We start from the raw sequence: 27,432 nt of genomic DNA, 5'->3' as shown, positions 1-27,432 counted from the left end.
CTAATGTATAATTTTCCTGATGGTCCTGATGACAGAAAATAACATGTCCAAACAAGAATCACCTCTGGCAGTTGTATCATGCAATGCCAGGATCTTATCTATCTATTTGTAAGGAGGTCATGCTGAAAACTTAGACAGAAAAGAGCAACATCAAATGAGTCAATCTGGCTTTACTGGCTCACAGGACAAGAATTAGGGATGCTTACTTTGAAGTTTTATTAGGTGATCAGAAATGGGAAGTCATAAAGAATGGCTCTGTTGGTAAGTAAAATGTAAAAAATGAGAACAGATACTCATAGGCATGAAAATTAACATCCTATAGAAATTAAACTTTTTATTTAAATTATAACAATTTTATCAAATAGAAATTTCATTCAATAAAAATGAAAATGTAAAATTAAATGCAAATCTAAATGTAGAAATGCATAAATCTAAGAGACAAGTGATAGTTTATTAAATTGACATGCTAACAGCAATGATTTGGCTTTTAAAATTACATTCTTATCTAAGAACATCTTCCAAAATAAAAGCAAAGTTCATGAACAGCTGTAGACAAAAAACATATCTAGATTAAGCCATGGATCAGTTAGTGGACCATAGTAGAAGAAAACAGATGTACGTCTCTGCAATATATGATGCCTACATTGCTATACTGGATTACACGTCCATTAAACATCTGTGTTCAATACTGCAGGGTATTTTCTTTTTTCGGCCCTTCCTTGTTGAAAATACTTTTAAAAAGAGAAAAAAAGTCTATGCTATAGCTTGAACTTGGATTATTCTAGATTTTTGCATCCTGACTGATGTAAAAAAAAAAATCAAAGACAGAGGATTCTATGCAAGGTATTTTAATTTTAAATGCTGCTTCATGAAAATGTGGCTTTAAAATAAATTTAGAATAGTCAGTTGTTTGCCACTTGCCCATTGTTTAAGCCAAAGTAGGAATATCTGAAAAAAATCTTGAATATATTTTAGGAAGCATACCTTCTTCTTGTTTAATTATGTAATTAGAATTTTCCAGCTTCTCAGCTCAGAAATCCGAGTAGAAGTACCAAAGTTAGGAGGGGACTTACTTATAGAAGATACTATAAATGATACTGCCAAGCCACAAAGATGATTCGGTAACTGCCTTAAATTACAGTGTCTAATGCTCCACCTAACACGTTTAACACAATCTGCTAGACTCCAACCTCATTGATGCTTACAAGGAAAAGGCAGATAGTAAGATAATGCACACTCTTAAGTTATACCTTTGTGAAGAGGAAGAAAGAAAGTTCTTAGTTACCACTTCCTGGACACATATATTTGTTTCCCTTACTGAAGGGTTTCTGAAAGCACCTTGGTTCCAAACAACTGACCCCTTTCATCTCAGGTTCCAGTGACTCAGTATTGTTTCTGTGACACTGCCTTCCCGATAAAGGCAGAGATCATGCCTGACTAATCTTCCAAAATGAAAGGTGTCCTTTACATCAATTAGAGTCTAACTACAAGAGTTAGAGGAACAAAACGAAAAATCACTGATCCAGGGCTAGGTTCGCACAGTGGATGCTGGAATTATGACAAGTGGGAATTGGAGCCACAAAAGAAACAGCTTCTGTCAGCAACACCACGAGAGACAAAAGAGAAGTAGAGAAATGCCCTGTCTTCTCCCTTCCATAAATCTCCCATTAGTGTTTGCCATTAGATTCCCCAAACCCAATAGAAGTTGGCTGCCACAGGAGCCTAGGAAAAGCCACCTGCAGCGGTAGCCCTTCTCCAATCAGACAGAAGAAAAAAGAAGGATGTCAAATGGATCTGAGGGCAAAATAAGCCCAAGACCAGCATACCTTCCAGTAAAGTTCACATCATAATTGTAACAATCTCATAATTTCACTCAACCTAGCTAAGTTATCATTTATTATTATACCAACTGGCTCTAAGATTTCAATTGCATATTAATATTTCTAGACCACATTTCAAGTTCTGAAATGAAAATTCCTAGAACATCACTACCCAGAAGGATAATTCTGCTAGGCAGGGCAAGAACTACTCAGCTAGTTAACTGAGGTGACAGCAAGTTTAGTGAAGTCTACCTTTTAGTTTGCTTCAAGTGTAATTCGGGTTAATTTTAAAGATGCATTTTCCAAGAAAAATAAAATGGTCCCTAGAGAAATGAGGATTATGTCAGCCAACATTTAGTATAAACTACTTAAAGTTGTTGCCAAGCAGATGCCTCAAATGTACTTTCTCCAAAACACCTTTTTGTAGTCTTTAAAAAGATGCTGAATTTTTAATTATACTAAATTCATTCCTTCTCACTCAATTCATAAGGGAAATCAGGGTGCTGATACAAATTATTTGGCATAAGAAGAATAATGATATTGTGATCAAGAATTGTTAAAAGCCAAGCCTAGCATGAAAAAATCAACACACTGTTTCACATGCAAAACAGTAACTGCCAACAACAGTGACTGTCACCGGCTCTAAATTAAAACCACTACATTAAAACTGAACATTTCAAAAGCTTCCTGAAGTCAGTGCAGTTTTGCTAGAATTATTATTTTCTATGTTTATTCAAAATTTATAGAAAATTGTAAAGCAAAACTCATTCTTTTCGAGAAGTTTTGATAAATTCATTTAATGAAAATACATGTTATCAAATACTTCTTTTTAAAAAAAGCTTAACAACTTCCAAATGGTTAAAAAAAAAATCTTCGTATATCTGGAAATAATATATACTTGTCTTAATTGAAGTGGCGTATCAGTGAGTTAAATCAGTTGACAATACCATTAGTTTTACTTTACAGACTCTTTAAAATAAATACTCTAGTCTTGATCTGTGGTTTCAAAAGCAAATTATAAAGCTATATATTGTACCTTAATTTTATTATCTTAATAATGCCAATAAATTCTATTTTATGTGATAAAGGACACGGATTACATGACCTAACAGATCAGAAAGATAGGATATTAAGTATGACAGCAACAGTGGCAACATCACATTATTCTGACATAAACAGTCTTAGGAAATCCTTAACTAGTCCTTGTAGGCTTTTAGGAAAACATATTTAGGTCTCTACAAATCTAGAAAGTAGAAAAATAATAATTCTTTATTATGACTTTAAAAGCAAAAAGGTTAATTTACCCTCTTCTTTAAAAAATTATAAATGGCCAGTAAAGTGCCATTTCAGAATAAACTACCATAAAAAGACTGTAGCTGTTTTTAAAATAATGCTACCATTTTGCCATTTATCAAATATAATTAAACGCAGAAAACCTGCTACTTTATTCACTGCCTTCTTTAAAAATTAATAAAAGTAGTTTTCTCTGCAAACACTTACCATCCACTCGGATATAATAACGTCCACTTTTTCTACAGGAAGACAAACTTCTTCGATTTTTCCTTTAATTAGCATAATAGTATCTTCAAGTTTATTTAGTCTGAAAATTGTCATAATGAATTAAATTAGTATGTTAAACAGATTCTGAAAACTAGTCAAATTACATAATTTCTTGGCAACCGTTCATTTTAGTTTATGGAACCCAAAGGTATGTTTTTTCAAAGTTTATTTATTCTCTGGGCACTGTAATTGCTTTTGGGTCACATCATGAACCCCCCAGAATGTTTCTGGTTAATACAATAATACAACTAAACCAGCATTTAAAACTACAGCATGAAAAGAAACCCGAATTCTATTCAAAATACATGTCAATAAAGTTAATGGGTCTTTTTTTTTTTTTTAAAGGGAGAGGTGGAGACAGACAGACCAGACAACAAAAGTATATTTTAAAGGGAAGTAGTGTGTCACAGTGGAGAGACAGTTAGGGCCAGAGCTCTTACACTGATTTCCAGGTCCTCTAGCACTTGTCAGCTTAGTGATCTTCACCAAATTATGTAACAATCTCACTGAGCCTGTGTGTTCAGGTGTAAAACAGAAAGATGATACCTTCCCTAACTACTTCACAGTCTATTATGAGGATGAAATATTTGTGAAAGCTATGTACACATCCTCAAGCCCTATATAATGGTAACGTATTATCATGAATAACAAAATACCGTATGCTGTGTAAAACTTGAAATTCTCCTCCCATCATAAATAATTTAACCTTGTCCAATACCATTAATTAGATATTTTTACATGCTTGATCACTAGATTAGCACATATTTTTCACCCCCTCCTTTTGCAATTTCAAATGAACAACAGAGTTAAAGAGATAATTCCAAAAAGCTAAAAGCAAGCTACTAAGCTTGTATCTAATTAAATAAACTCACAACCTTCAAAGGATGTACATCTGAATTATAAAGGATTTCTTCTGCTAACAAAGGAGGGATTTTCCACCCAAATTTCACTGAGGTATTATATATGTAAGATTAAATGCATTTTAAGGGTAAATTTTATTGAATTAAAAAAAAAACAGATATACTTGGGTGACCACCACCACCACTATCAATATACAGACATTTCTATTTTCTTACAAAGATTCATTAGTGCTCCTTCCAGAAAATCCTCCCATCCACAGGCAAGCACTGATTTCTTTCTTTTACTACGTATTAAAATTTGTATTTTGGGGACTTCCCTGGTGGCGCAGTGGTTAAGAATCTGCCTGCCAATGCAGGGGACATGGGTTTGAGCCCTGGTCTGGGAAGATCCCACATGCCGCGGAGCAACTAAGCCTGTGTACCACGACTACTGAGACTGAGCTCTAGAGCCCACGAGCCACAACTACTGAGCCCACGAGCCACAACTACTGAAGCCCGCGTGCCTAGAGCCCGTGCTCCACAACAAGAGAAGCCACCTCAGTGAGAAGCCCACGCACTGCAACAAAGAGTAGCCCCCGCTCGCCGCAACTACAGAAAGCCCGCACACTGCAACAAACACCCAACGGCAACCATAAATAAATAAATTTATTTGTTTTAAAGTTTGTTATTTTGTAGAGTTTTACATAAATGGAATCATACTGAATGTACCCCTTTGTGTCTGGTTTCTTTCAAAAAGCATACTTTTTAGATTCATGCATATGTTTCTGTATATCAGTAGCTCTATTCCTAGGTATTGTTGAGTAGTATTCCACTGTATGAATAAAACACTTTTGTTCACCCACACACCTGGGGATGGAATTCTGGATTATTCCAGCTTTGTACTATAATGAATAAAGCTGCTATTAACATTTATGTACAAGAACTGCTCTGTTAAATGGAAGTGATAGAACTTTTTAGGAAACTGCAATTTTGTTTTACAAAGTTCATATACAATTATACATTCCAACAAGCAATATATGAGCATTCCTTTTTAAATTTTTGAATTTTATTTTATTTTTTTATACAGCAGGTTCTTATTAGTCATCAATCTTATACACATCAGTGTGTACGTGTCAATCCCAATCGCCCAATTCAGCACACACACACCCCCCGCCGCTGCTTTCCCCGCTTGGTGTCCATACGTTTGTTTTCTACATCTGTGTCTCAATTTCTGCCCTGCAAAAAGGTTCATCTGTACCATTTTTCTAGGTTCTACATATATGCGTTAATATACAATATTTGTTTTTCTCTTTCTGACTTACTTCACTCTGTACAACATCCACATCTCTAAAAATGACCCAATTTCGTTCCTTTTTAGGGCTGAGTAATATTCCACTGTATATATGTACCACATTTTCTTTATCCATTCATCTGTCGATGGGCATTTAGGTTGCTTCCATGACCTGGCTATTGTAAATAGTGCTGCAATGAACACTGGGGTGTATGTGTCTTTTTGAATTATGGTTTTCTCTATAGCTTCACAACCTAGTCATCTTAGTATTGCTGATCTTTTAAATTTTAACTGTGTGTTAAGATCTCATCATGGTTAAAAGTTGCATTTTCCTAATGACCAAGTATTTTTTCCATATGCTTACTGGCCATATTCCCCTATCATCTTTTGTTCAAATTTTTTGCCCATTTAAAAAATTGGCTCAGTTGTCTTCTTATTATTGAATTTTAAGAGTTCTTTACATCTTCTGGATAAAAACCCTGATGGATTTAAGTACAGTGAATATTTTCTTCCATTCTGTGGCTTTTTCATTTTTTTAATGATATGTTTGAAGAGCTAAAGTTTTTAATTTTGATAAAAACCAATTTATCATATTTTTCTTTTGAGGTTCATGCTTTTGGTGACATATCTAAGAAATCTTTGCCTACATCAAATATTTTCACCTATGTTTTCTTCTAAATTTTTTTTAGTTTCCATTTTAAGTTATTTTTTCCAATATAGCATCATGATCATTATTTTCATATATAATGAAAAAACTTTGCTGGAAAAACTATCACAAGTGATAGTTTCAACTTTGTTGAAGAAAAAGTATTACCAACCCATGGAATTACTTCAGAATCGTTGTCAAAAATCAATTAAACATAATGTGTAAGCTTATTTCTGAACTTCCAATTCTGCCCCAAGATTTCGATGCATATCCTTATGCTAATACAACAGTTTCTTGATTTTTATAGCTTTAAATCAAGTCATGAAGTCTGACAGTGTATGTCCTTTAACTTTATTCTTCTTTTAAAATTCTTTTGGATATTCTAGGTCATTTGTGTTTTCCATATGAATTTTAGGATCAGCTCTCAGACAATATGTAAACAAAACAGCATTTCTATGTCCCAATAGGAAGTAATGAGAAAAGAGAATGGACATATCTCAGTGAGTGAATAAGGATCAGACTGTCAAATCTGACTCACATAAGCCAGAGATTTTACCCAGTGTCAGGCTTCACAAATAATTTCAAAAATACGGGCAGTTAAGAGGTCCAGACTAATCAGGGAGAAGTCTGGGACATGAAAAGCAACTTCTTTATTCTTCCCTTCCCTGTATTAGACATGCACACTCTGGCCTAGAGTAGACAGGCCTCTAAGTAAGGTGCACAGGTTATTAACTTCCACAGTAAGGAGTCCTGCTCTATGTACCAGATTGCTCCTTGCTTTTTCTGAGTCTCTTGATTGCCTGTATCATTGAAATTATTAATAAAGCTTAATACTGGATAATCTCTCTGGGTAATCCTGGGTAATCAGGTTTCTGTGTGTCTGACTTGAAAATATTTTATCTCAGAGTAGTGCTGTGAGGAGGACTCATACAGATCCATGAATCAAAAAGGCTGAGGCACTTTTTAGCCAGAAAAAGGAGGAGACTGAAAAATAAGAGGAGGATCTAATCCTGGGATAGCTGCCTACTCATCCTTGGTATGAAGTGGCAAAACTGAGATTCAGAGAAAGTAGCTACTGGCCCGATAGGCAGCAGCAGGCAGAGAGGAAGATAGTAAAAAATTACACCATCTGGCAGTTACTAGCATTTCTGAAAAAATGCCAGTCTTTTCAGAGAAGAGATGATGGCAAGAGAAAGGACCAGAAGAACAGTTTTTCCTCTCACTGGAAGGCCTTCTTATGCTTATATGGCTGCCTGGGAAGATGAAGTATCCACTAAGAAAGTAATGAACTTAAAGCTTGGGGTTACCCCCAAAGACGATACAAACGGAGGAGGACATGGTCAGAAGACTGAGTGCTGAGAATATTTTGTGAAAGAGGACATTTTTGAGAGACAGCCCAGAAAATGCTGGTGAAATCATTACTGGCATGGATAAACAATCAGGAGGATACTATCACTTATTTTACATACAACTGAGTAGAAAGGATTACTTGGGTCGATGATAGATCCTTAAGAGGCTGTGAACAGATGCTTCCAGGTGATACAACAACTAAACTACTACAGTGAGTAAGAGCAGGGCTGCAGTTTATCTATCTCAAGAGAGGTAATCCCCTGTCATCACCCCAACCCTCAAGTAGAACAGTTCTCTAGAACAGTAGGCATGTTATGCATGCAAGTCAACTTAGACTGGCTTTATGATAACAATATAATTTAATGCTATTGGCAAAGATAAGAACAGATGTGGAAATCAGCAACTCCTCCTTCTTGAGCACTTTATGTAATCTTGTTATTGGGAAGCCAAGAGAATATTCAGGAGGCAGTATCTGATTACTTTGTTCAGTTACCAAGAATAGTACTGCATGATGTTTTTGACATACAAAAGAAAGGCGGCATCAACAGGAGAAAAGACAGAGGGAGGAAACAAAAACCAGCTCACTGAGAGGGGAGTTTAGATAGCTTTCGAAATATGATGTGAAAAAGAGAAATTAGATAACATTTCTACTGAGTTATTAATAAGCTTTGTAGAGAATGGTTCAAATCCTGGTAGTCATTAGGGTCTTCACAGGTTTTTTCTTTGCAGAAATCATTGTAGAAAATGTTGTAAGATTAAAGATACCAGAGAAATACATAGCAAGGAAATACTGACCAATGTCAGAGGGTAAAATGGGGAAGAAGTTGTTAAAACAGCTGACTGGTAGTTCATGCACAGCATCTATTGGGGGATATTCATCCCTTGGATGAATTTTCCATTAAAAGTGACTTAATGGGCTTCCCTGGTGGTGCAGTGGTTGAGAGTCTGCCTGCCAATGCAGGGGACACGGGTTCGTGCCCCGGTCCAGGAGGATCCCACATGCCGTGGAGCAGCTGGGCCCGTGAGCCATGGCCACTGAGCCTGAGCGTCCGGAGCCTGTGCTCCGCAGCAGGAGAGGCCACAGCAGTGAGAGGCCCGAGTACCGCAAAAAAAAAAAAAAAAAAAGTGACTTAACATCCTTGCATTGTCTGGAAGGAGGTTAGAAATATTAACAATACACTTTGATATACTTTAATTTTCAGTGTGTGTTTCATGTTCTTTACAGAAATACAATTGATTTTTACATATTAATTATGTATTCAGTACTATGAACAATTATATGCCAATAAATTGGACAACTTAGAAGAAATGGACAAGTTTCTAGAAACATACAGCCCACTAAAATTTAATCAAGAAGAAACAGATAATTTGAACAGAACAATCACTAGAAGTGAAATAGAATCTGTAATAAAAAAACTCCCTGCAAACAGAAGTCCAGGACCACATGGCTTCACTGAGGAACTTTACCAAACATACAAAGAAGAACATATACCAATCCTTCTCAAACTATTCCAAAAGACTGAAGAGGAGGGAACACCTCCAAAGTCATTCTATGAAGCCACTATCACACTGATACCAAAAGCAGACAAAGACACTACAAAAAACAAAAGAAAATACACACACACACATATATAGTAGAGGCCAATATTTTTGATGAATATACATGCAAAAATTTTCAACAAACCAAATGGTGAGAAGCTGAAAGCCTTCCCACTAAATTCAGGATGAAGACAAGAATGACCACTCTCACTGCTTCTATTCAACATAGTATTGGAAGTCCTAGCCACAGCAATCAGACAAGAAAAAGAAATAAAAGGTATCCAAATTGGAAGGGAAGAGATAAAATTGTCATTACATGCAGATGATATGATACTTTATATAGAAAAACCTAAAGCCTCCACACAAAAACTACTAGAACTGATAAACAAATTCAGCAAGGTAGCAGGATACAAGGGTAACATACAGAAATCTGTTGCATTTCTTTACACTAAAAATGAAATATCAGAAAGGAAAGTAAAAAAAAAAAATCCCTTTTAAAATTGCATTTAAAAAAAAATACTTAGGAATAAACCTGACCAAGGAGGTGAAAGACTTATACACTGAGAACTATAAAACACTGGTAAAGGAAACTGAAGATGATTTAAAGAAACAGATAGATATCCCATGTTCTTGGACTGGAAGAATTAATATTGTTAAAATGGCCATACTACCCAAAGCAAGCTACAGATTGAATGTGATCCCTATCAAATTAGCTATGACATTTTTCAAAGAACTAGAACAAATAATCCTACAATTTATATGGAACCACAAAAGACCCAGAATTGCCAAAGTAATCCTGAGGAAAAAGAACAAAGCTGAAAGCATAACCCTCCCAAAGTTCAGACAATACTATAAAGCTACACTAATCAAAAGAGCATGGTATGGGGCTTCCCTGGTGGCACAGTGGTTGAAGGTCCACCTGCTGATGCAGGGGGCACGGGTTCGTGCCCCAGTCCGGGAAGATCCCACATGCCACGGAGCGGCTGGGCTGGTGAGCCATGGCCGCTGAGCCTGCGTGTCCGGAGCCTATGCTCTGCAACAGGAGAGGCCACAGCAGTGAGAGGCCCGTGTACCACACACACACACAAAAAAAAGCATGGTATTGGCACAAAAACAGACATATGGATCAATGGAACAGAAAAGAGAGCCTGAAAATAAACCCACCACCTAAGTCAATTAATCTTCGACCTAGGAGGCAAGAATATACAGTAGAGAAAAGACAGTCTCTTCTGCAAGTGGTGGTGGGAAAGCTGGACAGCTGCATGTAAACCCCTCACACCATACACAAAAATAAACTCAAAATGGCTTAAAGACTCAAATATAAGACATGATACCATAAAACTCCTAGAAGAGAACATAGGCAAAACAGTCTCTGAGGTAAATTGTAACAGTTTTTTCTTAGGTCAGTCTCCCAAGGCAATAAAAATTAAAGCAAAAATCAACAAATGGGACCTAATCAAACTTTGTACAGCAAAGGAAACCATAAACAAAACAAAACAAAAAGACAACCTACAGACTGGGAGAAAATATTTGCAAATGATGCAACTGACAAGGGCTTAATTTCCAAAATATACAAACAGCTCATAATACTCAATAACAAAAAAACAAACATCTCGATGAAAAAATGGGCGGAAGACTTAAGTAGACATTTTTCCAAAGAAGACATACAGATGGTCAATAGGCACATGAAAAGATGCTCAACATCACTAGTTACTAGAGAAATGCAAATCAAAACTACAATGAAGTACCACCTTACACCAGTCAGAATGGCCATCATTAAAAAGTCTATAAATAATAAATGCTGCAGAGGATGTGGAGAAAAGGGAACTCTCCTACACTGCTACTGGGAATGTAAATTGGTGCAGGTACTATGGAAAACAGTATGGAGGTTCCTTAAAAAACTAAAAACAGAAATACCACGTGATCCAGCAATTCCATTCCTGGGTATATATCCAGATAAAACAGAAACACTAATTCAAAAAGATACATTCACCACAGTGCTCACAGCAGCACCATATACAATAGCTAAGACATGGAAGCAACGCAAGTGCCCAGCAACAGATGACTGGAGTAAGAAGATATGATACACAGACACACACACACACACACACACACACGCACACACACAATGGAATACTAATCAGCCATTAAAAAGAATGAAATATTGCCACCTGCAGCAACATGATGGACCTAGAGAATATTATGCTTAGTGAAACAAGTCAGACAGAGAAAGATAAATACTGTATGATATCATTCATATGTGGAATCTAAAAAGTAATAAAAACGAACTTATATACGAAACAGAGGCACAGAAATAGAGAACAAACTTATGGTTACCAAAGGGGAAAGGCAGAGAGGGAAAGAGGACAGGGATAAATTAGGAGTTTGGGATTAGCAGATACAAACTGCTATATATTAAGACAGATAAACAACAAGGTCCTACTGTATAGCACAGGGAACTATATTCAGTATCTTTTAATAAATGATAATAGAAAAGAAGATGAAAAAGTATATATGTATAACTTAATCACTTTGCTGTACACCAGAAACTAACACAACAGTAAATCAACTATACGTCAAATAAAAAAAATTAAAGTATTCAGCACCTTGATACTTTATTATTCTAATAACTTATTTATAGCTTATTTCTGATATCAATATTCACAAACATATTACTAGGGAACAAGAACAGTCTTGTTCCTTCATTTCCAATTCTTATACCCTTCCTTTTATTGCCTTGCTCCACTGTCTAGGATCTCCTTTACAGTGTTGAATAGAAAAGGTGATGGCAAGTATCCTTGTCCTGTTCCTGAACTTAAAGTGAATGCTTTCAAAGCTTCATCAAGTTCTAGGCTGTAATTCTGGTTTTTGTAGATACACTGTGCCATGTTACAATATAACATTCTAGTTCTAGTTTGCTAAGAGTTTTAATATATAGATACATTGAAGAGATATGGAATTTTATCAAACTTTTTTTCCTGAGATATCTCAAAATATTTTTCTGGTTGATTTTCTCAAATTTAACCAAACTTGTACTCCTGGGATAAACTTTATTACCTTCCAATATATTGCTCAATTAATTTTCTAATATTTTGTATAGGATGTCTGCACATATGTTCACAAATTAGTGACCTGTAATTTTCTGTTCTACTGCCTTAGTAGAGTTTTGGTATAAAGGTTATACTGGCCTCATATATGGATGCTTGATTCCCAACAAATATGACAGTGCAAAGTAGAGAGGAAAGAATGGTCTCTGCACTAAGTGAGACTGGGACAACTAGGTCATTTAAACAGATTACAAATAATAATAGTAATAGTAATAATAAAAAGCTGGATCACTACCTCATACCATATACAAAAAACAATGCCTGGTAGATTACAAACTTAAATGTAAAAAACACAACTATAAAATTTATAAGAGAATATAGGAAAACACCTCCATAAGACTTCTTACCCAACTCACATATAGTGGCAACCATGAACATGAATGATGCTCATGAAAACTGAGAATTTCAGTACATCAAAGTCACTATGAAGAGAGTGAAATAGCAAGCAAGAATGAGAACTTTTCATTACATAAAATCTATAAACAAATCAAATAAAAAAAAATTTAAAGATTGCCTACAAATAATAAAAAGGCCCAACTCAATGGAAACCTGAACAAAAGACATAAACAGATATTTCACAGAAAAGGAAATCCAAATGTCCAATAATCACATGAAAAGATGCTCAGCCTCACTGACAATCACAGAAGTGCAAATTTAAATTGCAATGAGATACTGCTATACAACCAACTGGAAAAAATTCTTAAAGGTAGGCAATACCAACCAGAACTGTTATATACTATTGGTAGAAGTATAAATTGGTATAACCACTCTGGAAAATAGCCTGGCAATGCTGAGAAAATCTGAAGATATGTATACCCTAAAGCCTGCAATTTTATATGTAAATATATACCCCACAGATGTGTGTACCAGGCACATGTACAGAAAGTTCATAACAAAATCGTTCTAACAGACCTAAACTGGAAAACACAAAAATTCCCATCAAGAACAGAAAAGATAAATTGGGATATATTAATCAATGGCATTCTATATAACAATAAACATGAATGAACACTAAAAATAATGTTGAGCAAAACAAGCTAGACAAAAAGAATGCATATGATTTCATTTATCTAAAGGTCAAAATTGAGTAAACGAAACTATGCCCATTTAAGTGGTTAATATATAAAGCAATATAAAGGAAGTGATTACCACCAAAGTCAGTATGGTACTTACCTCAATCAAGCAGGGAGAGCATCTGACTGAAAAAGGGCAAAAGGAGGTGGGAGGAATTCTAAAGTGCTGGAAATGTTCTCTTTCCTATTATTTATCCATACATATGCATATTAGAACATATAATTTATGTGTTATGCACTTTTTAATATGTATATCTCACACAAAGGTAAAAAAGAAAGGATGTTTATATCCCGTCTGAGTTTTTTCAAAGAGGTACTTAATAAAATTCTCTATGAAAAAACTGCTGCAGTTGCTTACTATTTACTGCAATATTTAATTGGGCTTTCACAACTACAGACACTTCAAAGGAAACAGAAAGCAATCTTCTAAAAAGAGCAGAATGTTCCCACTGCCGTAGAAATATCTTCAGAATGCTCATGCGAAACAAGGTGTATCCTGTAAAAGGCCATCTGCTCAGGCTGTTTATTGTCTGCTACAAGTCATAATCCTATTTGCCTCAGTAATTACTTGTTCAAATATAAATATAACCGGAAAGATTAAGATTTCAGGGAATACAGAAAAAAAGACAAAGGCCATAATTCCCAGTAATTCTGTATTAAAACATCACAACAGATATCATTCATGTAGATAACCCCTTTTATGAGACTGCTCATCTTAATCACCACCTGATTTACCATTCATGAAAGTAACTACAGATTTTACTTATTTTTCTTTTCTCAAGTGTCCAATCACTAAACCTTACATTAGCATAAAAGCATTCGAGGGCTTCCCTGGTGGCGCAGTGGTTGAGAGTCCGCCTGCCGATGCAGGGGACACGGGTTCGTGCCCCGGTCCGGGAAGATCCCACATGCCACGGAGCGGCTGGGCCCGTGAGCCATGGCCTCTAAGCCTGCGCGTCCGGAGCCTGTGCTCCGCAACGGGAGAGGCCACAACAGTGAGAGGCCCGCGTAACACACACACACACACACAAAAAAAAAAGCATTCGAAATGAATTCTATCTCTGGAAACACCTGCTCAAAAACTAGCATAGATTTAATCTATAGAAATACAACACCATAATAAAAAGAGTACGCTAAGTAAGTCTCTTAACTAATCCAATAAACACAAATTATCTATTTTTCTAAGTGAATATTTTGTTAGAACAACAATCACTATCCTATATTATTTCCTATCTTAAAAGTAGCAATTTAAGTTTTATCTCATGATACAGGGACATCATCATGATTATCTGATACTGGGCATACAGAGATAAAAGACATGGTCTGTGCACTTAAGAACATGGTCTAAGGGATTCAGAGCAGTAAAGAACACAGGGTCCACAGGAGCTAATATAATAAGCCCTTAACTAAGTGACATTTGAGCTTAGTCAGGAAAAAACAGAGCATCCACAAAGACGTATGCAAGCATGGGGGTAAAGGAGGGTGCCTCATCTCTGTGTGCACAAACTGCTTGTGGTTATGTGTGTGTGTGCGTGTGTGTGTATGGAAGAGAAATTCCAAGTTTGAAGAGCTATAAATAGTTTAGTATGATTAGAACAACAAGAGGTAGTATGTAGTGACAAAGTTGGGAGGTAGTTACAGGGGATGCAAAGGAGTCTAGATTTTATTTAGAGAAAATGAGGAGACATTTCAGGATTTTTAGAATGAGAAATATAGGATCAAATCTGTAATGTACCTCTGCCCAATGTGATTTTGATAAAAGACATAGTCTAGGTTCTAAGAAAGAACATGGTCTAGCAGAGAGATAGACGTGCAAACAGCATAAAGTACCACAGGGGTTCATACAATGAACACCTTATCAACTAAATGGCATTTAAAGCTGGTGACAAAATTGCTATAAAGTTTACCTAGAAGAATACATGGGTGATAACTATTTTTTCAAAATGCATATGGGGCAGGGGGACAGGGAGGGAATACCCTGATATAAAAATATACAAGGTATAGTATTACTTTGCTTTCAGTTAGCTATGGCACCCAAGCATACATATTTCTCTCTTGTTCCCCAAACATGCTGAAATGACAATAAAGTAATACAAAATGTAATACATTTATAAACTCATGGAGATTTTAGAAGGTAATATCAAACAACCAAAGATTCTGATAAATTCAGTGGGGAAAAAAAGGAGACTCAAATGATTTTGGTAAACTTGTGAAGAAGGACCCAGTGCTCAGTGCACACATCAGAGAAGACTGTAGTGGAGGTGGGAGCCATTTTTCACAACACAAATCCCTGATGTCAAGAGGTATACAAAGTGGAAGTGACAAAGGAACTGAAAAACCATAGGAAAAGTGGTGCCCAGAACAGATCTCCCTCCCTTTTTCTCAGAGAGATGAGAGAAAACCCATACCAATTACCTTTATGAAATAATCTAGTCCTCCATTCATAAATGTAAAACAAAAGGAATCCTTAACTATTTGAGATAGGGGAAAGATGTAAGGACATCTCATAAACAACAAGTACTACAAGGCAGATAATTTCAATGCAGGGGCCAGACTTGCAATCAGAACAAAGCTATTCCATGAGCTGCCTCCCTCCCAAATGTACCATTTGTGTTTACAGGAGTGTAGCTGTGCAATTACTAACACTGGGGACATTTATTATTTAAAATTAGCAATAGCTTAGCTTCTAACACAATGAAAAAAATGAAGAAAGAATAACCTGGATTCAAGCAGAGACAATAGGTTTTCAGTCTTTCGTGTTGACAATTTATCTGGCTTTGAATGTTTGATGTCCTGGATCTTGAAAATACATTCATTCATTCATTCATTGAGTAAGTATGTACACTGAATACCTACCTGTGTGCCTGGTACCCTCCCAGGAGGTTGGGGCACATCCGTGAATGAAATGGAGAAAAATCCCTGTCTAACCTTAGGGAGCTTATATTTTTAGTAAAGCTTACATTTTCATGTATTTCATCTCCTGTAACCTAAGTCTTTAAAGTGAGATCTCATACCAGGATTAAAGGTAATTTTTAGTTTCTCCTTTATTCTCTCATGTCTTCCCAACACAAAAACTTTTTCCCCTTTCTTCCTTTATTTATTTAAAGGGGAAGAGAATTGGTAGGAAAGTCAATATGGCTGCACTGAGAGAGTACATGATAGAAGACCAAATAACTGAATACAAATAACCGAGCTACTTATGTGCAGATGTGTTAATTCATGTGAGTATATACGCAATGCAAGAATGTGAATTAAGGCATGGATTTAAGAAACATCAATGAGGGACTTCGCTGGTGGCTAAGCGGTTAATAATCCGCCTGCCAATGCAGGGGACACAGGTTCGAGCCCTGGTCCGGGAAGATCCCACATGCCACAGAGCAACTAAGCCCGTGCGCCAAAACTACTGAGCCTGTGCTCTAGAGCCTGTGAGCCACAACTACCAAGCCCTCGTGCCACAACTACTGAAGCCTGTGCGACTAGAGCCCGTGCTCCAAAACAAGAGAAGCCACCGCAGTGAGAAGCACACCCACCGCAACAAAGAGTAGCTCCTACTCGCTGCAACTAGAGAAAGCCCGAGTGCAGCAACAAAGACCCAACGCAGCCAAAAATAAATATAAATAAATAAATAAATATAAAAGACACATCAACTGTAGACAAGGGATGGATTTGAGAAACAGTAAGGCTTTTCAAGAGGACTCTATCTCCAGCAAGTTTGCTGATGGAGATGTCAAGTCTGAGTCCCAGGTTCCCATTTTGACCTGTGAGAAGAGTTAATGCAGGTCTGTTCTCTCAGTTCTTACTTATCTCTGTAACCATGTCAATAATTCTTCATCAAACCCTAAGAACAAAACTCCTGAACATTCATGTAGTTTCTGGTTAATGATGCTATTCTATACACGTGAAGCTGTGGACCAAGACAAATCAGGAGGACAGCAATGTTTAAAGTAAACATGAAGATTAATGATATGTACCTAGTATCTGACATGGGTTTGTACAATGGCTGGTCACACAACAGGTATGTGCCTACGTGAACAGTTCTCTTTGAGAACTATAGACTCTAAGACTCAAGCAAACTTCCTTGGGTAGAGACATCTCATAAGAGTCTCTGAGGTTCACAGCTAGAAGGAAAAGTACATCTTGCGTGACTCTTGCAGAGAAGAAAGGATTTTGTGGAAGCCTGTACATGACCTCCTTACCGATGGATATCTTTTTCTTACTGTCCCTGGACTATATCCTTTGCTGTAATAAATCTTAGCTGTGAACACAACTTTATATTGAGTCATGTGAGTTCTTCCAGTGAACCACTGAACTAGTGGGTAGTCACAGGACCCCCAAGACAGGACCACTGAGTTGACACAAAACTAAGGGGATGGTGGGACACAAGAAAAACTGAATTTAGTTTCCACGTAAGGCGTCTTGATCACCTTCATTACCTTCATTAGGAGACTCCTGAGCAGCAATTTTTTTTTTTTTTTTTACCATTTTAGCTTCATCAGTGGTTCAAAGTTCCCTTCAGCTTTAACTTGCTCTTCTATTATTTCTATTATATTTATAAACAAATATGAAGAAACATCTCTTACTTCAAGGATTTATCCGGTGCATTTTGTGATTTTGTTCCAAATATTATATATACCACCACTATCTTTAAATTCATTAACTTACTTTATTCTTCTCAAAAACCTTTCACTAAGTATCTACCACATATAAGACACTTTGCCAGGTGTTATAGGGATAAAAGTATTAAGAAGATAAAGCTCCTATCCTAGAATCCAGAGAAGGACATTTACATAAATATGACAACAGATCTAGGCTTTTCTTAATGTTTCATTTTTAACAGTATTCTAGACACAGGCAATATAACAGACTGCATCTTTAATGTCATACTGAGATTGAAAGCACTGCATTGTAGCCATATGATAGATCAATCTTCTCATGAAAACTCCTCTGCAATAACATCCAAAAGTCTGAATAATGAGCTATTCCACAGCAGAGTCAATGAGAAACCAAAGGCAGCCAGAGTAATGGTAAAAATATTGCCAGAAGCTACCTCTGCTTCCTGAGGGTGAACACTGGATACAACTGTCTGGCAACTGAATAGCTTTGCTGTCCTTAGGTAAGTTTATGTTTCTGAAATGATCATTCACTGGAATGTGACAGCTAGAAAAAGAAACAATTTTTCATTCCTTCCATATTCACTTTGAGTTCTATTTGCCCGTTAATATAACACCTTTAAAAATCCATATTCTACGTTATTCATGTCTACAACCTCAGAACTGCAAGCCTGACTTTCTTATTAAGTCCCAATTTATATACAAATAATTTATATATGTATATAAGCCCTAATATATATATATTAGTTTACATTAAAGCCAAAACTTACTCCATTCTACACTCATTTCTTTAGAAATGTTAGATCTGTTTTTTAAACAAAGAAAAGAAATAATTATTTTATCATTACTTTGAACACAATTCAAGGATTGTAAGTCGAACATATCTAAAAGAATAAAGAAACATGTATTTTAAAAGTATCCATCTTTTAGAATTTAAAGTACTTTTTTCAGATGTAAGCTTATGGAGTTTTAGAGATATCCTGCTGTGTACAGATTTCTGACAGAGAAAGAAGCTTCAGAATTGCTAAAGACAATCACAGCCTGCTAATCAGAAGAGTTGCTTTCACTGACTGATGATAGTTCTAGAAAACTCCAGTGCAATAATAGACAAGTATAAGAGAAGCTTAGGGTAGATTTCAAGGGAGGAGAGTGAATACGGAATACAGCTGGCTAATGCTTGAAGCTTTATGGTGTAAGAGAACAGACTGTGAAACAGAAAGGATACAAAAAAGAGAGTCATCATATGTTGGTGGGATAGCTGCAAGAAATGATCATTTTAGAAACATAACCAACCAAATGTAAAGTACTATTGGAGGCACTGGTGACAAGCCAAACATACCACTACAATTATCACCTAATATTATTATAATTACTAACATTTAGTAAGCAGTTACATGTCAGCCACTTGGTAAAGCACCATAAATGGATTCAATCCTTATAATAATCTTGTGAGATAGGTACTACCATCAACCCCATCTTATAAATGAAGAGACCAGGGCTTCCCTGGTGGCGCCGTGGTTGAGAGTCCGCCTGCTGATGCAGGGGACACGGGTTCGTGCCCCGGTCTGGGAAGATCCCACATGCCGCAGAGCGGCTGGGCCCGTGAGCCATGGCCACTGAGCCTGTGCGTCCGGAGCCTGTGCTCCGCAGCGAGAGAGGCCACAACAGTGAGAGGGCCGCGTACCGCAAAAAAAAAAAAAAAAAAAAAAAAAAAAGAGACCAGGGTTAAAGAAGTTAAGCAATTTTCCCATTTTCATAAAGCTAAATAGTCAAAAAGCCAAAATTAGAAATCAAGTCATTTGGTTCCGGATGCTGAGAGAAGTATGCTATTCTGCCTCCTCAACTGGCAGAATAATGGGCCAGTAAATGCTGGGAATATTAACATAAACTGTTTCCTGAATATTCTTCTACAGGGACATTCACAAACAGAAGAACAGAGGTTATATCAGCCCACAGTATAAATTTCAAATATTCGAATGGAAAACAAAGGAGAGATGCTGAGAACACTATGGAAATAGCTATCTTTTCACAATATAAGAAATGCAGGGGGTGGAGTCAAGATGGCGTACTAGGAGGACACGGAATTCACGTCTCTGAACCACCAGGGCACCTACCAGGCACCAGTGGGGCACCATGGACACCTAAGGGGATGGAAGGAACCCCCAGCGACTGGGTAGGACGGGAGCTTTGGGGGGGAGTGAGGGGGGAGGAAAAGTGAAGGCAGGACGGGACTGGTGGTGAGAGGAGTGGCTGGGGGAGGGGAAGGGATCCCATGTCTGAAGGCAGAAATTGGGGACCACTGGGAGGGCAGAGGATCAAAAGGGAGTGTGGCCAGCTTTCCCCTGCCCACTTGGGGCCCCAGGAGCTTGCTGAGATCCCAGGCCTGATCTTCTGCCCACCTAGGCCCCCTCCAGCCATGAGGGTCCTGAGGGAGTGGGAGGGAGGAAAGGGGGAGCAAAAGTAAAGGCCGGACCTCCCGGACGGGCATCCCTGAGGGGTCGCTGGGGGAGGAGAGTTCCTACACCCAGTGGGACACACACACAGTTAGGGGTCCAGCGGGGACCAGGGAGATCCTGGGGGAGACAGTGGGTGTGGGGCGGCATGGAAGAGAACACGGCCAGCGCTCTCCCAGTCCACTTAGGCACCAGGGAGCCTACCTAAAATGAAGACTACTTTACCCAAAAAGGATCTCATTCAGATTTGATGGAGAAATCAAAAGCTTCACAGACAAGCAAAAGCTAAGAGAATTCAGCACCACCAAACCAGCTTTACAACAAGTGCTAAAGGAACTTCTGGAGGCAGGAAACACAAGAGATAAAAAAGACCCAAAAAAACAAACCCAAATCAATTAAGAAAATGGTAATAGGAACATACATATCAATAATGACCTTGAATGTAAATGGATTAAATGCTCCAACCAAAAGACATAGACTGGCTGAATGGATACAAAAACAAGACCCATATATATGTTGTCTACAAGAGACCCACTTCAGACCTAGGGACACATACAGACTGAAAGTGAGGCGACGGAAAAAGATATTCCATGCAAATGGAAATCATAAGAAAGCTGGAGTAGCAATACTCATATCAGATAAAACAGACTTTAAAATAAAGAAAGTTACAAGAGATAAGGAAGGACACTACATAATGATCAAGGGATCGATCCAAGAAGAAAACATAACAATTATAAATATTTATGCACCCAACGTGGGAGCACCTCAATACATAAGGCAAATGTTAACAGCCATAAAAGGAGAAATCAACAGTAACACAATCATAGTAGGGGACTTTAACACCCCACTTACACCAATAGACAGATCATCCAGGCAGAAAATAAATAAGAAAACACAAGCTTTAAATGACACAACAGACCAGATAGACTTAATTGATATCTTAAGGACATTCCACCCAAAAGCAGAAGAATACACTTTCTTCTCAAGTGCACACAGAACGTTCTCCAGAACAGATCACATTTTGGGTCACAAATCAAACCTTGGAAAATTTAAGAAAACTGAAATCATATGAAGCATCTTTTCCAACCACAACATTATGAGATTAGAAATCAATTAAAGGAAATAACAGTAACAAACACAAATACATGGAGGCTAAAGACTGTGTTGCTAAATAACCAAGAGATTACTGAAGAAATCAAAGAGGAAATCAAAAAATACCTAGAAACAAATGATAACGAAAACACGACGATCCAAAACCTATGGGACACAGCAAAAGCAGTTCTAAGAGGGAAGTGCATAGCAATTCAGGCTCACCTCAAGAAACAAGAAAAATCTCAAATAAACAATCTACCTTATACCTAAAGTAACTAGAAAAAGAACAAAGAAAACTCAAAATTATAGAAGGAAAGAAATCATAAAGATCAGAGCAGAAATAAATGAAATAGAAACAAAGAAAACAATAGCAAAGATCAATAAAACTAAACGCTGGTTCTTTGCGAAGATAAACAAAATTGATAAACCTTTAGCCAGACTCATCAAGAAAAAAGAGGAGAGGATGCAAATCAATAAAATTAGAAATGAAAAAGGAGAGATTACAACTGACACCGCAGGAATACAAAAGATCGTAAGAGACTACTACAAGCAACTATATGCCAATAAAATGGACAACCTGAAAGAAATGGACAAATTCCTGGAAAAGTACAACCTTCCAAGACTGAACCAGGAAGAATTAGAAAATATAAAAAGACAAATCACAGGTAATGAAATTGAAACCATAATTAAAACTACTAGAACTAATCAATGAATTTGGTAGGGTTGCAAGATACAAAATTAATGCACAGAAATCTCTTGCATTCCTATACACTAACAAAAGATCAGAAAGAGAAATTAATGAAACAATTCCATTTACCATCTCAACAAAGAGAATAAAATACCTAGGAATAAACCTACCTAAGGAGGCAGAAGACCTGTATTCAGAAAACTATAAAACACTGATGAAAGAAATCAAAGATAATATAAACAGATGGAGAGATATACCATGCTCCTGGATTGGAAGAATCAATATTGTAAAAATTACTTTACTACCCAAAGCAATCTACAGGTTCAATGCAATCCCTATCAAATTACCAATGGTATTTTTCACAGAACTAGAACAAGAAAATTTACAATCTGTATGGAAACACAAAAGACCCTGAATAGCCAAAGCAATCTTGAGAAAGAAAAACAGAGCTGGTGGAATCAGGCTCCCTGACTTCAGACTATACTACAAAGCTACAGTAATCAAGACAGTATGGTACTGGCACAAAAACAGAAATACAGATCAATGGAACAGGACAGAAAGCCCAGAGATAAACCCATGCACATATGGTCACCTTACCTTTGATAAAGGAGGTAAGAATATACAATGGATAAAAAACAGCCTCTTCAATAAATGGTGCTGGGAAAAATGGACAGCTAAATGTAAAAGAATGAAATTAGAACACTCCCTAAAAGCCATACACAAAAATAAACTCTATTTATTTTTGGGCCAGACACTATAAAACTCTGAGAGGAAAACATAGGCAGAACACTCTATGACATAAATCACCGCAAGATCCTTTTTGACCCACCTCTTAGAAAAATGGAAATAAAAACAAAAATAAACAAATGGGACCTAATGAAACTTAAAAGCTTTTGCACAGCAAAGGAAACCATAACAAGACGAAAAGACAGAATTTCCATTTCTCAGAATGGAGAGAAAATATCTGCAAATGAAGCAACTGACAAAGGAGTAATCTCCAAAATATACAAGCAGCTCATGAAGCTCAGTATCAAAAAAACAAGCAACCCAATCCAAAAATGGGCGAAAGACCTAAACAGACATTTTTCCAAAGAAGACATACAGATGGCCAACAAATGCATGAAAAGATGCTCAACATCACTAATCATTAGAGAAATGCAAATCAAAACCACAATGAGGTATCAACACACACTGGTCAGAATGGCCATCATCAAAAAAATCGAGAAACAGTAAATGCTGGACAGGGTGTGGAGAAAAGAGAACTCTCTTACACTGTTGGTGGGAATGCAAATTGATACAGCCACTATGGCAAACAGTATGGAGGTTCCTTAAAAAACTAAAAATAGAACTACCATATGACCCAGCAATCCCACTACTGGGCATATACCCTGAGAAAACCATAATTCAAAAAGAGTCATGTACCACAATGTTCATTGCAGCACTATTTACAATAGCCAGGATATGGAAGCAACCTAAATGTCCATCAACAGATGAATGGATAAAGAAGATGTGGCACATATATACAAGGGAATATTACTCATCCATAAAATGAACAAAGTTGAGTTATTTGTAGTGAGATGGATGGACCTACAGTCTGTCCTACAGAGTGAAGTAAGTCAGAAAGAGAAAAGTACCATATGCTAACACACATATATGGAATTTTTAAAAAGCGGTACTGATGAATCTAGTGGCAGGGCAGGAATAAAGACGCAGATGTAGAGAACAGACTTGAGGGCATGGGGGGAAGGGGAAGCTGGGATGAAGTGAGAGAGTAGCAGTGACGTGTACACACTACCAAATGTAAAATGGATGGCTAGTGGGAAGCTGCTGCATAGCACAAGGAGATCAGCTTGGTGCTTTGTGACCACCTAGAGAGGTGGGACAGGGAGGGTGGGAGGGAGGCTCAAGCGGGAGGGGATGTGGGGATATATGTATAAATATAGCTGATTCACTTTGTTGTACAGCAGAAACTAACACAACATTGTAAAGCATTTATACTCCAATAAAGATGTGGGGGAAAAAAAAGGCAAAGGAGAACATCTTTGAAGAAAAGTACAATGTTGGCTCATCCAAAACAAAAAGGTCTGATTTTCAAACTCTATAGGTTCTAAGTAAAGCAAACTACTGAATGCAACCAATACATGCACTGTGAGTAGTGAAATGAAGAGACAGCATAGTAAATTGGCTTTGAGTATGGACCATGGAGTCAGGCTGCCTGGGATCTAATCCTGGCTGCACTACAAATAAGGAGAGTTACATAGTCTCTGTGTCTCAATTTCCTAATCTCTATAAAAACAAATATATATATATGTACTGTTTCTGTACCTACCTCAAAAAATAATTAAATAGAAAGTACTAAGTTAATGTTAGCAACTTTTATTGTTAAATTTAAGTACCTAGAATTGAATGCTAAGTCATTTTCAATAAATGCTCTCATGCAAAATTTCCATACACTCCAGCACTAAATTTCATACACAATGAATTTGATTATAATCATTGTACAAACATATTTCTAAAAAGTCACTAGGAATCAGGACTTCTGTGAAATAAAATGAAAACAAAACAAAATAAAATGAGTGCTATCACTATCTTTTTCTTCCATAAGGGAATTAAAATGACAGCACATCTAGTCTCATCTTACAGAAATCAAAAATGACAAATGAATACATAAATGAACATGGTCTTTCATAAGATGAGAATTTCTAATAGAAATATCTTACTGTAATCTTACTATCACAACAATAAAATTTTGATAATTCATCTAAAACAATCTCTTCTTTGGGACAGTGGTTCTCACATCTGTTTGGATGGTAATGCACAAGCAAGAGAGGGTGCTCTTTACAGAACCCCCAAAATGATGATGTTGTAGTTAATGGCAACATAAGAAATAAAAAAAACTTTACTAGATTATGGACTGAATATGCATATGCAACATAGATGCATATTCTCTAATATGAAAATAATAACCACAAACCTCTATCTATGAAAAAATCTAAGCAAGAGCAATGTCATTTTTTCATTAACATTAATTTGGTACTTGTTAGTAATAACAGTTGCTAACTTCTGAATACCTACTACATGCCAGGGCACGCAATATGCCAGAGACTGAGGTGCATATCTTACTTGTAACTTATTTACCTTACTCACAACCATATGAGGTAGTCATCATTATTTTCATTTTGACAGTAGAACAACTGAGGTTTCAAAGAGGTTAGATATAATTTAACTGAAGTTCAAACAACAGGGAAGGGAAAGAGCAAGGACTCAAACCTGTCTGACTCAAACTTTGCACTCTTAACCACAACACTAGACTTCAATGCAATAAAATCTAAAAATTTAAACATTTTACATAATTAAATTTTATATGAATCAGAAATGATCAATATTAACCAATTTTAAGAATAAAACATATGTATCAGTGGGGAGGACCATTTAAGAATCATTGCCGAGAATCTAACATAAGCATGGCAAAAGCTGTTAAAAGAGTAGACCTTAAATGTTTCCAACACAAAAAAGCAATGGTAATTATTTCATGTGACACAATGGAGGTGTTAGCTAATGCTATGGTGGTAATCATTCTGTAATATATTCATGTATCAAAGCAATACATTTTACACCTTAAACTCACACAATATTATGTGTCAATTATATCTCAATAAAGCTGGGGGAAAAAAGAATCACTAATAAGCCTGCTATTAAAATTATTCTGGAAATTATTCCAAAGTTCCAAATGTAACATGCTTTGGTTAAGTACACAGCTAACAAAATCTAGTTCTAAAAGCTGTAATTCAAATGAAGGTCTTCTTACTAGGATATAAGCCAACTGTAAAATCAATCACGGATCAATTAACCTAACTAACTTAATTCCTCAAAGAGAGGAGATATTTTTAGAGAACATAATTAAGTTTGTAGCCATTCTGGAATTTACTTATTTTAATTTGAGGAGGCACAAGGGCTAGTGTTGTCAAAAAGAAAAAGATAATCGTTAGTCTTTTTAGTTGAACTGCTATTTGCTAAAGGAAATACTACTGACATATTGAGTTTTGTAGCAAGTCTTCTAACACTGCCCTATATGTCCATGATTTCTAATTTCATATTATTGTAATCAGCATATCTATAGCCATAATTGGAAGGACAGAAAACTATATAAAAATAATTCTCATCAATGAGAAGAACAATGAAAAGATTATTCATAGCTCAAACATGTCTAGGGCAATCCAACTTAAAATCTTATTATTCTGGAATGAATTTTTACTAAAAGACAAGTGTCTTGAGTCTGCATTGGATAGCTATTAAAGACAAGAAAATCAATTGATATTAATCATTAAATTTAAAAATAATCTTAAATCAAGCCATAAAATGCAACTACCTTATGATATGCATTGCCTGGTAAAGTATTTCAGACTGATCAACTCCAAGAACCTTCTTTGCCCCAGCTTTAGCAGCAAACATAGAGAGAATTCCAGTTCCACAACCAACATCCAAAACTACCTGGTGTAATAAAAAAACAGATGTTATCGAGAAGGTCTAATACTTTAAATCCCATTCATATATGATGATGTTTCTGGCTAGGAATAGATAACAAAATTTAAACTTTACCGATCAAATATGGTAATAATTTCTCTTTGGGGAAATAGAAAATATAATTACATTAAGTTGTTTTAAATTCGTAACAGTGTTTTGGCCACAGTCTGCTGCAATCAGATGCAACAATGTAAATTTAAGAAATGTTTTATATGAAATAAGCAATTCCCACAGACTTATTAAGGGGGAATTAGTCTCTTTTTTATTTCCTTATTGTATGTATGCTCTAATTTAGGCTTAGTAATTCTAAATTTTAACAGAAATAAACTTTCTCAAGTTTGAGTGGCAGGAATTAAGCAAGATAGCCTGATCCAGTACAATTTAAAAATGGTTATAAAGGAATCATGAATGAAATATTACTCAGCCATAAAAAGAAACAAAATTGAGTTATTTGTAGTGAGGTGGATGGACTTAGAGTCTGTCATACAGAGTGAAGTAAGTCAGAAAGAGAAAAACAAATACTGCATGCTAACACATATATACAGAATCTAAAAAAAAATTGGTTCTGATGAACCCAAGGGCGGGACAGGAATAAAGACGCAGACGTAGAGAAGGGACTTGAGGACACGGGGCAGGGGGATAGAAGGAGAAGCTGGGACAAAGTGAGAGAGTGGCATGGACATATATACACTACCAAATGTAAAATAGCTAGGTAGTGGGAAGCAGCCACATAGCACAGGGAGATCAGCTCGGTGCTTTGGGACCACCTAGAGGGGTGGGATAGGGAGGGTGGGAGGGAGGCATAAGAGGGAGGGGATATGGGGATATATGTATAAATAT

At 36.5% G+C, this 27,432-nt stretch overlaps 1 protein-coding gene across 2 annotated transcripts in view; it reads right to left on the bottom strand.

Annotated features, from left to right (window-relative positions):
* PRMT3 (protein arginine methyltransferase 3) overlaps nucleotides 1–27,432 on the bottom strand; it is a 138,127-nt gene that overhangs the window by 82,963 nt on the left and 27,732 nt on the right. For both annotated transcript variants that reach the window (XM_082660952.1, XM_082660953.1), the window contains 2 exons: nucleotides 26,438–26,559; nucleotides 3,321–3,420 (listed from right to left, as the gene is read on the bottom strand). In XM_082660952.1, the coding sequence (XP_082517078.1) occupies nucleotides 3,321–3,420; nucleotides 26,438–26,559 (222 nt within the window). The remainder of the gene's footprint in view (nucleotides 1–3,320; nucleotides 3,421–26,437; nucleotides 26,560–27,432) is intronic.

The sequence above is a fragment of the Grampus griseus genome (assembly GCF_964374135.1).
Source record: "Grampus griseus genome assembly, chromosome: 8".
NCBI classification, from domain to species: Eukaryota; Metazoa; Chordata; class Mammalia; order Artiodactyla; family Delphinidae; genus Grampus; species Grampus griseus.
Note: the sequence above shows the minus strand (reverse complement) of the source record. Positions and strands in the feature narration are given on the sequence as shown.